Source organism: Somniosus microcephalus, chromosome 13, assembly GCF_052327205.1.
Source record: "Somniosus microcephalus isolate GS21.2 chromosome 13, FLI_Smic_1.0, whole genome shotgun sequence".
In the NCBI taxonomy this organism is placed as follows: Eukaryota; Metazoa; Chordata; class Chondrichthyes; order Squaliformes; family Somniosidae; genus Somniosus; species Somniosus microcephalus.
Window position 1 is genome coordinate 142,044,361 of NC_140999.1, and position 15,102 is coordinate 142,059,462.

A 15,102-nucleotide genomic window follows, 5' to 3' on the forward strand; every position below is an offset into this window, starting at 1 on the left:
ACCTTCAGATCATGTTTTAGTTTGGAGCAAACACAGCAACATGGAAATCTAGTTGCAAAATTTTCTTTGAGTACAGCACAGTCCTAATACACAAGAAACTAAACATCTGTTTAAATTAATAGTTGAAAACTGGTTTCGAAGTGACATTAATGGGTTTGCCATATATTTTAGGCACCAGTTATCTGGTGGCAGGAGCTTTACCAGGATCTCACAAACTCTAAACTCTTGTTCCAGGACTATTTCATTTTTATAACTTAAAGTTAACATGCTCCATTTATTGACAAGATAGATATTGGAGTAGCATTATCTACATGAAGTTTGAAGTCTAGATTTCTCCAGCAACCCAAGTCTAGAATATTTTGGTGCATTAAGAAAGTTACTATACATACAGACACTAATATAAATAGCCTTTTAATTCCTCTAGAATTCCACTTTCAAAATTGCAAAGTAATTCTATAATGCATGGAAGTATATTCTAATAATTGGTGATGGTGGGAGATTTCTTCTGTGTGCTATGTAGCCAGTTCTTTATAGATAAATTTGCAATTTCATATATATAGCTAACAGAATAAATCTATTTCCCCGTCTCTAATTTCACCCCAATCACATCAGGGCTCAAAATGCCTCAACAAAAAAAAAGGAAAATGCTTGGCTTATGCTGTAATTACCAATTGTGGGAAAGTGCAACTTTGAAATGTACAAATTTTGGGAACGCAATTTCTTTGAGGTCATTAATTCAGGAAAAAGGCATTCTTCCAATTTTCTATAAATGAGGAATTTCATCAGATAAGTTTTTAATTAACCAAACTTTAAATGAGTCATCAGTTTTCATTTTGAAATGCAGTGTGCATTAATTATAGATCATACAGAAGTACAGGGCTGCAATTTAATCTCTGGGTTTATTGTGTAAACTATTTGACATTAATCTCAGTTTGTCATCTAAGAACCTAGAGTACATTACACATTGCCACACAATTGCATACGTTATAGGTATTCTGGATCTCAGTATTCCCAATTTAATTGACAAAGGTATACTGTAATTTGGAAGGATTAGATTATTTCTCTCCTGCAAGTAAAGCAACTGCTTTCATCACAAAATAAGACAATAATGTGTTTATTCACCAGCTTTTATTGTTATATTCAACAGTATGCATGCCAAGTTTTCTGTTCCCATTTCTACAGAATGCATTTGGTACCAAGTCCATGCTATGTGAAAAGTATAGCAAAGGGATTTAAAGTGCAATATCTCATTTGTTTTATTTGGACCGAGGAAGAGTTTGCTGGACAAATTCAAGCAACTTAAAAGCTCAAAAACCTGGCCACAAAAATGTTGTTAAAGATGGCTCAAACTCTGCAAGTACCAGGTTGGTACAGGTAAAGGCCATCATCTCACCAGCTTTTACACATCATCTTTATACAATTTGCTTTGAACTTCCAAATTGCTCAGACATGTCTCATTCAAAAAGTTGGATGGTTCCAGCAACTCATGGGCAATATTTATTAAAAGAAATTCATGATTTGTATGAAGCACATTTATGACCACTGTCTTAGTCCCACAATGGGAAGGAAAATAAATGTACCACAATGCTTTATGTAGCGTAGGGAAACCCGACCTCAAAAATGACTACAAAAGTTGAAGCCTCTACTCATTTTCTCCAGTTCATACAAATATATCATTTAATATTATGCATGAGGCTACACTCTGATTCTAAAACATAAAGCTTCTCTTTAGTGTGATCATATAAACATACATTGTATAGTGGTAAGAAAATACTGATATTTGTGCCTATTCTTTACAAATCCATAAAAAAAATCACGTGGTAAAAAAATCATGAAGCCATAGCATATTATTCACAAACAAGAAAACAGTTAAAACTCAGCACAGGCATTTTCATTAATGCTTTTCATCTACAGTTGCTTGAAAGTGAAGCAATTTGTGGCTATATATTCACAGTATGGAATATAAACTATTTGGAATGATAGTAACTGGTCAAGATTTTTTTTTAAGTCAGAGTGCAGTGTTTAATATATATAGTTCTAAGAGGTAGTAAATGAAACACAGAAAAAAGACAGACTTAAAATGTATTGTCACTGCAATTTGTTTTCCCATTTTAGTAACTACTTATACAATATAATCCAATCCAAGATGACAAAAATAACTTGATCATTTTGGAATCACCATTTCAAAACATGCAATTATACATTTTCCTCCAGTTGTAGTGGTTATTTTAGAGATGGAAGAGCTAACAAATGGTTCACAAAGAATTTAGCAGCATTGTCATATTAAGATATGTAGTACTGCTAGTAGCCAGCAGAAGGCATATTCACAAGCAAAATGCATATCTTCAGAGGTACTATAAACTATTTGATCCATTACCCAGTTCTTCAATGAATTGGCAAGCATTACTGTGTTCTGAATAATACAAACCAAGTCTGCACTCGTGCAAAAGATGCATTTAGTTTGTAAAAAGGAACAGTATGCTTCATTGCAACAACTTGCATTAGAGCAACCAAAAATAATGGTTTTTAAGTTAAGGTTCAGGAAATCTGAAACTTGTCCAGTGTCATTATGAATAGATCAAAGCAAGTGCATTTTATGTATTTCAAGTCCAGTTATCATTTAAGTGATGTTTATGTACTGCTTAGTCACATGCACCATTGTGGTAAACCACTGTCATACCTGTCTGTGTCTGTATGTGTATTCCACTAGGTACAGGTCTGGACATGCCTCGGCTGACTCCTCCCACTATTCCAGGTATATAAGTGACTACCTCCCAGTCCCTTAGTATTCTGGACGGGTCGACCACTCGAGACAAGACCTTCATTCTTTAGTTAATAAAAGCCTGATTGTTACTCGCTCAACTTCAGTCTTTTGAGTAATTGATGGCGCATCAACCATCATGTTTTGGATGCAAAAGGAACAGTCCCCTTCATTTTAAACAGCGAAGCAAGGTTTTTGCTTTTTAATACAACTGATCATGCAGGTATCAATTAATTAGCTGGGAGAAAAAGTGTGCACATTATTTTCCATGTAGATTCAGCAGGCTTATTTACCTGAAACATGAACTACTTCAGTTCAGCAAAATTGCAGTTTGTTTGTTTGTCCATGTAGTTCTATTTCAGACAGTTACTAAGCATTTAACCGCCCGCCAAATACAAAAAAAAGTCTTTCTGCATTAAGGCAATTAAATATTTCAGTAGCATTGTGAGGACAATACAGATTGACCCTTCGTGGTGTTAAGTTTTACACAGCAAAGGATGACTTTTAAAATCAAAATTTAAAATAAAAAGCATGGAATAGTGAAAGTGAATAACTTGGAGGATTTTCAATGTGTGCACTAACGTTACAATTTGGGAAAATTGCCTCATCGTTACAAATGTGAATGCTAGAAAGACTACAGGGATTAAATACCTGCATTGTATAGAGAGTATGCTAGTTTTACAAATACCAATCAATTTGCAGTTATTGATTTAAAGAAAATAATTCCTATTTCTCCCTCCTTCAAAGTTGCCCACATTGTAATCTTCCTCAATTGATGGTCCAGCCTGGAGACACCACAGGAGCTCTTAGCTTATCAAGAGACACACACTTAGAGGGGATCCTTACCGATCTAGAAAGTCAGAACGTCAAATCAGTCCAGATTCAAACTCAAGCCTCTTGGTTACATTCAGTAGTTTGTGTTATATCTATTAGGCCACTGAGAAAACTAATCTAATTCTTAAGCAGGTCAATTTACAGAGTTTAGTAATGCTTTAAAACCACCATCATAAAGATTCTAATGATGTAAATAATTTGTTTCTTTATGATGGTGGTTTTAAAGCATTATTAAAACATTGCATGCATGCAAGGAAGCCCGCCAATTGAGGCAAGCACGTATCAATTTAATATGCACGTTTAAAAAAATGATACTTAATATGCTGTGTTTAATTGACTGGTTTTTGCTAGTGTCAAGTATTTTAATACAAATGAGTTTTCAGCTCATGAATTCTAATGTTGCCTGGTTGGCCATCATAAACGTATGCACAAGTTAGAATTCCAAATGCCCAATTTCAAGTTAAAGACATATCAGTCCAGCGAGACATTTGTACTTGTCCCAGTAGCAAAGGAAAATGAATAGGTTTGCTATGGATTCATGCAATTTTGAATTTATTAAGCATAGTCAGCTGGCTTATCTATAAAACATTAAAAAAAAAAAAAATTCCATTCAATCAGAAGCCTCTCTAAAGAAGATTTGAAATTTGGGGCAAGGCTACATATTGAAATTTGCGATCGGTATACAAAGCTGCATTAAGGCTGCTAGAAATGCTTATGCTTAGCTTTACATTGTAAAGTATCTGTCAATTTATCTGTCACAATAATTCAAAAAGGTTTTAGTTTAGGATAATTAATGTGGAGGTAAATAAAGGTAGAACAAGAGATTAAAAAAATATTCCACATAAAGCCTTATTCCTTCAAATGCAATTTGGTAAAAGATCAACTCCAATTATTTTTTTGAGCGCAGAATTTATGAGCCAGTTTTACATCCTCATTTCGTGAGGCATAATGACAGGCGAGTTATATTGCAGGTTGTCAGTAGAAAGAATTTTCAGTTTCACCAACATAAACTGTCATATAACTTGGGAGTAAAGTTGGCTGGACTGAATTCCCGTAAACCAGGTGCGATCACCTCAAGGAAGTGGTACTTTTGCTTCAGTACGAGTACAACTGGTGTAAAGCAAACTTAAATTCTCAGACAGCTGGTTGGATCACAAAGGAACGTTCTTAAGCAGTTTACGAACATTAATAGTCTAATTTGTCAGCAACTGATGTAGACTGTAGAATATAACTCAACTGCCAGCTCTGGGTTGCTCTAACCGGATAGCAATTTTGAACCAGTACCTGGAGTACAACAGCATTAGTCTCCCTAAATCATGTGCCATCCCCAAGCAAAAAGACACTCGGGCATCCTGCTTCCAGATCTCTGCCAGTGGTGCTCTAAACCCAGCAGCTGGACGTGAGTGGCAGACACAGTCTACGACAAAATGTCCTTTTCATCCCTTTGTGGGAGACCTGGTGTTAGCTCAGCACCTCTCTATAATGGATGGAATGGCTGAGATAGGCAAGGAGAACACTAGTGTGAATACACATCCATCACTCTGTGGCAGAGTGCAACGTAAATCAATAAGCTTTTAAATTCCAGCTAATTGAAACTGATATCAATAGGACTCCACTGTAGTTCCAGAAGTTTAATATTAACAGGGAAGTTTCTGGATCTTCAGTTAGAATCCAACATGGATTGATTGGCCAAAATGGCCGCTCTTCACTAACAATTTATGGGCCACAAAAAGTAGTGAGTTCAGACATTTATAAAACCGGTCCTAGAAAAATATTTTTCTTGTGCATTCAATTAAAAGGAGCAGTATGCCATAAATGTATGGTTTAATATTGTGATTAAAATGCTCGCTAAGAGTATTTATATAAAAAAGTTAATGCCACATTTATATTGTAGAAAAAAAATCAGGTATGCTCAAATGTTAACTAGGGCTGCTTAAAAAAAAAATCAAATCTGCAATCTTAGAGGAAAGGTGGCTCTGTGCAAGATAGTTGTATTGTTGCCATGCTGCTTGAATCCTTGGTTGTACTTCCAAACCCAACTAACACTTATATTATGGGCTTCCTGGAGCAGATTCAGGCAAATCAGCCTCCATGCCAGTTTGCAGCAGCTTCTGTTGCCACAAGCCTGTTCAGTTTGCTCACATCCTGACCCCATTACGGAGCGCAAGTGTGGGCCACAAAGCACAATGGCAGACTTTTTAAAAAAAACGTTTCCTGTGTAACTAAAAATACAATTAAGAAAAATTATATATTGCAATTTTAAGGAGATTGGTTCTTTGTGATGACAGGAAAGGCTGGGTGAAGTAACTGGGAATCATGCAAGCTAAGAGCATGTTGCAGCAGGCTTCTGCAGAAAGCACGATACACAAACCAGTGTACCACAACCAGCAAGCACAAAATTACAACCAATTTACCCCCAAGCCTGTAATAGATCAGCAAACAACCCCCTGCCCCACACCACCCCCACACCAGATCTCTCTAACAGTCCTGAAGTGTCTACTGCTCCATTGTGAACTGGCTTATGTTAGAAATGGGGACCTCCTGTGTATGCAAAATACAGTATAAAATGGCACTGCAGATTTGATGTAAATGTTAATCTATTTGAAAGTTCTGAGAAACTGTAAAGCCAGGAGGGTGAAAACATAACTTCAATAACCACAAAAATGAATCTTAATTGTACACCTATAATGGCTTCATAAAATGTAAATGTACTTTGAGAACCCAATAAGAACAAATATTTTAAATGCTGTATCCCTCAGGCATGAATCAACAAAATAAGCAAAGTAGACGAGAAAATAAAACCCTCAGAGAAATAGGGTAATAAATAAGAATGTTACTTTTTCCTGTGATGGGGCCATGCTATGCTACAGTATGTACCCAGAAGAAAAAACTGGCAACTTCAACACAATGTTTATAATAGATACAATAGATTTGTTGAGTGCCTGGTCAGTTTGTGTTTTAAGCAAAACTTAATTCCCGTCAGAGTTTCAACTGCCCAACTCTAAGTTTCTTAACCATAGACGTTTACAGCACAGAAGAAAGCCATTTAGCCATCATTCTATGCTAGATCTTTGCTAGAGCTAGTAGGAGTACTGACAATTTAGTCTCTTTGATTTAGTTTTTATAAAGTCTGCACAACACAGGTGAATTTTATGGCATGTTTATGGGCACCGGCACTGTTAAACTTTCATTTCCTGGCTCAATTCCCATGTTCACATTTGAATCAGCAGCTCTGTGGGCATTGTGTTTTATTAAACAGCCATCTAGGAATACTCTCTGGTAATTAATATCAAAATAGTTCTTTGCAAATGTATATAATTCCAGTACAAGCAGTCAATTTTAATGAGCTAAAGTCACATATAGGTATCGTTTGTACTTTAGTTGGTTTGCTTTGAGCCATAATTATAAAACTTATTGCTCCTTTAAGTTGAGCCATACACTTAATCTAGACTAGTTTAAAAAACCCCACAAAATAAAGCCAGAAAGAGCTGGATTTTGCATATCAACCTCTGCAACATGCATTTTATAAGGAATTAAATAGTAATTATACAATTACAAGAGTATGGTGAAATTTACACTTATACTTAATCCCATCTTGTTGTGCAGTCACTGTGGGTTAAACGTGCAAGTTTTAAAAAGGTGCCTAATGATACCTTACCAAATACATGCACACATGCAACAAAATCTTCTAAAAGGGGGAAAAAAAACAAGCATGCAGGAGGAGTTAAGAACTGTGGCTATGTTAAAGCATTTTTTTGGTTTTCAAGTATACTAATCAGATTACTCACAATTTATGATTTGTAAAGAAAATTAAAATAGATCACTTCTACTAACTGTACTGTGAACAGTCAGATCTTAGTCTGCTTCTACAATGAGAAAATGATCACCATTCACCACCATTTAAATAGGGGCAATGCAAGGTCATTTTTTTTCCTTAGTTATATCTGTTTGGGAGGGAGGTGTTTTATGTTTCTCCTTTCTAAAAGTTGTGGTTCTCTGAAAAATACTCCTATTTAAAAATATATGTACACAAAAAGGAAAGGAATGGGCCCAAGCAGTGAAAATCTCACTACAGGTACTCCATCTATTTTAAGTCTTGCATTTCTTCTGGAGATATGTACTAGTTAAAATATTCTGCTGCTCATTTCACACATGCAGCAGTTTGCAAATTATGACAAAAAGCTACTGTATAGCATATAAAAACCACCATAGGCAACCCTAAAAAACAGGCATCACTGGCACCCTTTAAGTGCTGGTTAAGAAACCTATAGTGTAATAACAGTGCCATCCTCCTCCATGCTTCGTCTATTCACATCCTCCTTTTCCACAGGATCCACTTTCGTGACAGCTGCTAATATGTGCAAGTTTCCTTCGCTGCTGGCAACAGAACCATTCGGAGTTAAACCATGATTATGGTCATTTTTTGTTAAGGATGCTATGCTAGCACTGGTAGACGATGCCTCTGGAATGTGCTGTGGCTCACCGCTGCCCTCGATGACTATGTCTGTTTCTTCATCACTGTCCACTTCTTCAGAATGGAAATTCTGCAGAACATGTGGGGATGCCATATAAGTGGGATGGCTGGTACCACTGTCAGTGGACTGGCCAGAACTACCAGAAGTCCGACTGATCCTCACAACATTATTTCTTTGATTCGCTGGCTTCACAGTAATGATGAGATTATGGCTATTTGCAATCATCATATCCGTCACCTGATCGAGGCTTTTCCCCGACACCTCAATACCATTCACCTCAAGAACTTCATCATTCACGGCCAACAGACCGGTGCTTTCAGCCAATCCCCCTTGCACCAATCTAGAGATGAAAATTCCAGGGACCTTTTCAAGTCCATGGGGAGTTACCCGGACACTGGAGCCATCACGGATATAGAATCCTAGTGGTTTATCAGACCCGTGTTTGTATAGCCGCACTCGTCGATGGGTTTCTGGAAGAATGTCCACATCAATGATCGAAGACACTGGGCGGAAATCACGTGGCAAGCTGATGGCAATTGGAGGTTTCTTTCGGTTAATGTCAGGACGCAGTACATTTGACAAGACGTTCTTTTTCCGTGTTAAAGTGTCTGTACCAAAGGCACTGTAGTCGGCATCCTCTGCAAAATACAAAATAAGTCATGAATATTTGTCATGCTTACAACACATTAAATGGACAAGTTATAAATGTCTAAATCATCTGTGGCAACTTCAAGTAATACTGTGTCCAAGGAAAATTCTTCTACATTAAAATTGAAGGTTAAACATAAAAAAGGTAGCTCAGCGACTCATTTACCGATTTTCACTCCCTCCCTTTACATGAGGGAACAACTGCACCCTTCCAACCCGCAAGTGTGGCACTGCAATCCTTTTGGCTGATTTTTTTACCCAAAATATTTGCTGGTATAATGAGTGCTATTTATGCTGGCAACAGAATCTTCCTGCAAACACAAACTCCTCTTTAGTACTTCAGTTGAGAACATTTAGAGCAGTTCCAAGAATGTCGATAGCGCCTTTGTTTTCTGATCAAGTCCTTGCTACAGAAAATGCAAATTGATAGTGTATGACTGCACTGCTTCAAGACATTAGCTGCTCAAATAAGTCACTGCTATACTTGGAAGCTGTTAGAGAGGAGACACAAACGCATTTAAAAGTTGTTATGGATTAAATTTGTATATTGCATTAGTAATAAAGATTACAGAATGTTCTACTGGAGTGAAGATCCCAGTTGCACCACACTGAAGTGGAGGCCAATAGTTTCACATTATAACATGTGGCACTTATCCAATTACACTTTCTTCAAAAAGTTGAGAAGTCAAATCCTGCTTCCCAACTGGAGGCCAGAACGCATAATCCAGGGCATCCACTAATGACAGTGCAACCAGCCATTAGGTTTGCAAGAGCATGTTGAGCCGATTCCTTTTCTTACTGCGCCAAATTGCTTAAATTCTGCAGAACATTTCAACTTGATGGCCCAACTGAGATCAAGAACCCAATATGCTGCAGTGCCAAGCTGCCACTCATCTCCATTTCCTTATACTCAACAGGAACTGCCTGTGGACTCGAGAGATCCTACAGGAAAGACTGAACGAGCTGCGGCTCTTCTCTAGAAAAAAGGCTGAGGGGTGCCCCAAATATTATGAAAGGGTTTGATAGCATAGAGAGCGCGTTGTTTCCACTTGTGGGAGTCCAAAACTAGAGGTCATAAATATAAGTAGTCACTAATAAATCCAATAAGGAATTCAGGAGAAACCTCTTTACCCAGAGTGGTTAGAATGTGGAACTTGTTACCACATGGAGTAGTTGAGATGAATAGTATAGATGCATTTAAGGGGAACCAAAAAATAACACACAAGAAAGAAATAGAAGGGTGTGCTGATAGGGTCAGATGAAGTAGGGTGAGAAGAGGCTCGTGTGGAGCATAAACCAGTTGGGCGAATGGTCTGTCTGTGCTGTAATTTCTATACAATACTATTCCAGTTATTTGTATGCAATAATTCTTAGCTTTGAATGCAAAAATCATCTGGTGCAGGCTCATACTTTACGCTGAAGAAAATAATGCAACCACGCTGATGACTGTCCAATAACATAACCATTATCCAAATCCCACCACGGCAGCTGGGGAATTTAAATTCAGTTAATTAAATAACTCTTGGGGGGGAAAAAAAGCTAGCATCAGTAATGGTGACCATGAAACTATTGAAATGTCGTAAAAACCCATCTGGTTCACCAATGTCCTTTAGGGAAGGGAATCTACTGTCCTTACCTGGTCTGGCCTATATGTGACTCCAAACCCACAGCAATGTGATTGACTCTTAACTGCACTCTGAAATAGCCTAGCAAGCCACTCAATTGCTACGAAAAACAATAATAATAATAAAACCGGACAGACCACCCGGCACTGGTTTCGGACACGACAATGACACCAGCCCAGTCGCCCCTGCAAAGTCCTCCTCACTAAACATTTGGGGACTTGTGGCAAAATTGGGAGAGCTGTCCCACAGACTAGTCAAGCAACAGCCTGACAGTCATACTCACAGAATCATACCTTTCAGCCAATGTCCCGAACTCCTCCATCACCATCCCTGGGTATGTTCTGTCCCACCGGCAGGACAGACCCACTAGAGGTGGTGGCACAGTGGTATACTGTCAGGAGGGAGTGGCCCTGGGCGTTCTCAACACCGACTCCGGACCCCATGAAGTCTCACGGCTTCAGGTCAAGCATGGGCAAGGAAACCCCCTGCTGATTACCACCTATCGCCCTCCCTCAGCTGATGAATCAGTACTCCTCCATGTTGAACACACTTGGAAAAAGCATGGAGGGTAGCAAGGGCACAGAATGTACTTTGGGTGGGGGACTTCAATGTCCATCCCCAAGAATGGCTCGGTAGCACCACTACTGACCGAGTTCTGAAGGACAGCTGCCAGAAAAGGACTGCGGCAGGTGGAGAGAGAACCAACACGAGGGGAAAAACCTACTTGACCTTGTCCTCACCAATCTACCGGTCACAGCTGCATCTATCCATGACAGTATTGGTGGCAATGACCACTGCACAGTCCTTGTGGAGACCAAATCCTGTCTTCACACTAAGGACATTCTCCATCGTGTTGTGTGGCACTAGCACAGTGCTAAATGGGATAGATTCAGAACAGATCTAGCAGCTCAAAACTGGGCATCCATGAGGCGCTGTGGGCCATCAGCAGCAGCAGAATTGTCTTCCACCACAATCTGGAACCTCATGGCCCGGCATATCCCTCACTCTACCATTACCATCAAGCCAGGGGACCAACCCAGGATCAATGAGGAGTGCAGAAGAGCATGCCAGGAACAGCACCAGGCGTACCTAAAAACAAGGTGCCAACCTGGGGAAGCTGCAACACAGGACTACATCATGCTAAACAGCAGAAGCAGCATGCTATAGACAGAGCTAAGCGATCCCACAATCAATGGATCATATCAAAGCTCTGCAGTCCTGCCACATCCAGTCATGAATGGTGGTGGACAATTAAACTAATGGGAGTAGGAGGCTCCATGAATATCCCCATCCTCAATGATGGTGGAGCCCAGCACGTGAGTGCAAAAGACAAGGCTGAAGCGTTTGCAACCATCTTCAGCCAGGAGTGCCGAGTGGATGATCCATATCGGCCTCCTCCGGAGGTCTCCACCATCACAGAAGTCAGTCTTCAGCCAATTCGATTCACTCCACGTGATATCAAGAAATGGCTAAGTGCACTGGATACAGCAAAGACTATGGGCCCCGACAACATCTGACGCGCTGAAGACTTGTGCCCCAGAACTAGCCGCGCCTCTAGCCAAGCTGTTCCAGTACAGCTACAACACTGGCATCTATCCGACAATGTGGAAAACTGCCCAGGTATGTCCTGTCCACAAAAAGCAGGACAAATCCAATCCGGCCAATTACCGCCCCATCAGTCATCAGCAAAGTGATGGAAGGCGTCATCGACAGTGCTATCAAGCAGCACTTACTCACCGATGCTCAGTTTAGATTCCACCAGGACCACTTGGCTCCAGACCTCATTACAGCCTTGGTCCAAACATGGATAAAAGAGCTGAATTCCAGAGGTGAGGTGAGAGTGATTGCCCTCGACATCAAGGCAACATATGACCAAGTGTGGCATTAAGGAGCCCTAATAAAATTGAAGTCAATGGGAATCAGGGGAAAACTCTCCACTGGCTGGAGTAATACCAGCACAAAGGAAGAAGGTTGTAGTTGTTGGAGGTCAAATCATCACAGGCCCAGGACATCGCTGCACGAGTTCCTTGGGCCCAACCATCTTGAGCTGCTTCATCAATGAACTTCACTCCATCATAAAAGGTCAGAAGTGGGGATGTTCACTGATGACAGCACAGTGTTCAGTTCCATTCACAACTCCTCAGATAATGAAGCAGTCTATGCCCGAATACAGCAAGATCTGGATGACACTCAGGCTTAGGCTGATAAGTGGCAAGTAACATTTGCACCACACAAGTGCCAGGCAATGACTATTTCCAACAAGCAAGAGTCTAACCGCCGCCACTTGACATTCAATGGCATTACCATTGCCAAATCCCCCACCATCAACATCCTGGGGGCTGCCAATGACCAGAAACTTAACTGGACCAGCCACATAAATACTGTGGCAACAAGAGCAGGTCAGAGGCTGGGTATTCTGCAGCGAGTGTCTCACCTCCTGACTCCCCAAAGCCTTTCCACCATCTACAAGCCACAAGTAAGGAGTGTGTTGGAATACTCTCCACTTGCCTGAATGAGTACAGCTCCAACAACACTCAAGAAGCTCGACAATCCAGGACAAAGCAGCCCGCTTGATCGGCATCCCATCCACCACCTTAAACATTCACTCCCTCCACCACCAGCGTACCGTGGCTGCAGTGTGTACCATCTACAAGATGCACTGCAGCAACTCGTCAAGGCTTCTTCGGCAGCACCTCCCAAACCCGCGACCTCTTCCACTAGAAGGACAAGGGCCGCAGGCGCATGGGAACACCACCACCTCCAAGTCACACACCATCCGGACTTGGAAATATATCGCCGTTCCTTCATTGTCACTGGGTCAAAATCCTGGAACTCCCTCCCTAACAGCACTGTGGGAGTACCTTCACCACAAGGACTGTAGCGGTTTAAGGCGGCAGCTCACCACCACCTTCTCAAGGGCACTTAGGGATGGGCAATAAATGCTGGCCTTGCCAGCGACACCTACATATCAAGAACGAATAAAAAAAAACTAAAGGGACTGCATTCAAGTGTGGCTGTTCATGGTCTAATACAAAGTACAAATGTAACCACATTCTTTGGGCCTTACCAACATCACTTTTTTTATGGCCATCATATTAAATTAAACTATCCTAGTCACATTACGTTTTAGTATCTACACTACTGTAGTTAAGGGAAAATACAAATCATTTAATCAATCAGTCAACAGAAGCCACCGATGGAACCACCGCCCCATCAGCATAGATGGAACACCAGTGGAAGTCGTCAGTTGCTTCAGATTCCTGGGACTGCAGATCTCCGATGACCTGGCCTGGAACCACAATACTGAGGCTATGCTGAAGAAGGCACACCAGCGCCTCTACCCTCTACGGTGCCTGAGGAAATGCGGCATAAGCACACAGTGGCTTGTGAACTTTTACCGCGGCACCATAGAGTGTCCTGACGGGTGGTGTCAATGTGTGGTATGGTAACACCACTGCACAGGACAGGAAAGCCATCCAGAGGGTTGTGAGGACGGCAGAAAAGATCATCGGGTGTGCACTTCCGTCCATCGAGGAGATCTTCCAGACCAGGTGTCGGAACAAGGCCTGCTCCATCATCCAGGACCCCAATCACCCTGGGCACGAACTGTTCTCCCTCCTGCGGTCCGGCCGTCGGTACCGCAGCATCCAAACCAGGGCCAGCAGGTTCAAGAACAGTTTCTACCCACAGGCAGTGCCTGCTGAACTGCTAACCGCACTGCCCCACATATCAGACACATTCTCCCCCCCCACCCTGGAATTGTATATCATATGAACCGTGAGCGCACAAGAACATTCTTGATCACTGGACTGTGTGCACATAGGACTCTTGTACCTCAACCTTAACTTATAACTCATTTGTACATGGCACACTGCATTTTAAATTATATTTATACTACCATATAATTATAATATTACATTACTATTACTTCCAATGGTAATAGAGGCTTTTTGCACTATTCATCATATCCTGCAACTTGGACTGTCATTGCTATACTTATTTGCTTATTGTTTCTATATTTATACTTGTTTTCACTTTTGCTTTTTATATTTATACTTATATTGTGGGAGTGAGTGTGGAGTAAGCATTCCATTGTACCAGTTACATATGGCAATAAAATAATCTTGAATCTTGAGAAGCAGTGAACTTGTGTATTTAAACCTAGACAGGTAATCCAATTTAAACAGAGGCTGGGGGAGAGAAAGCAAGCCTCAAGAGAAGAGGTCTGAATAAGACAGGAGAACAAAGAAAATTAAACCAGAAGGAAAGAAATGATAATTCTGACAAGTGAACTGAAATGGTAAGATTCCAACTTAATAAAAACACTGCAGATTTTGCTTCCACTGTGCGGGTTAGAAAAGCGTGTACACTTTTTGTAAACGTCACTTTTTGTTGTAGGGAGTGACCGCTGCTGGATAACGAGTTAATGCCTTCAGGGGAGGAGAGATTGAACATAGAAAGAGAAAATAAAAAATGGATAAATTATGTCCAAAACCACTGCTTGCAGGATATCAAAGTTTGTCTCATCACAGCTTTCAGATCATTCACAGCAGTACTCGTGTTTCATTAAGTTTTTATCTAAAATACTGTGTACTGTACAGACACAACTTACTTTTTGACTATCCAAGCTATAATCCAAAATGGCCCAAATTTACAATTTGACTAGAAACCAAAGTCGCTCTGGATTCATGAAACGGCTGTGCTGCTCATTTAAACTGGGGCAGATTCTCTCCATCCACACAAAAAAGATCTGCCAGAG

General features: G+C 40.5%; 1 protein-coding gene across 1 annotated transcript in view; it reads right to left on the bottom strand.

Moving 5' to 3' along the window:
- Positions 1-1,109: 1,109 nt before the first annotated feature.
- LOC147108622 (partitioning defective 6 homolog beta-like) overlaps positions 1,110-15,102 on the bottom strand; it is a 92,681-nt gene continuing 78,688 nt past the window's right edge. The window contains exon 3 of the mRNA XM_086005314.1: positions 1,110-8,708. Within this exon, the coding sequence (XP_085861440.1) occupies positions 7,861-8,708 (848 nt within the window). The 3' untranslated portion in view covers positions 1,110-7,860. The remainder of the gene's footprint in view (positions 8,709-15,102) is intronic.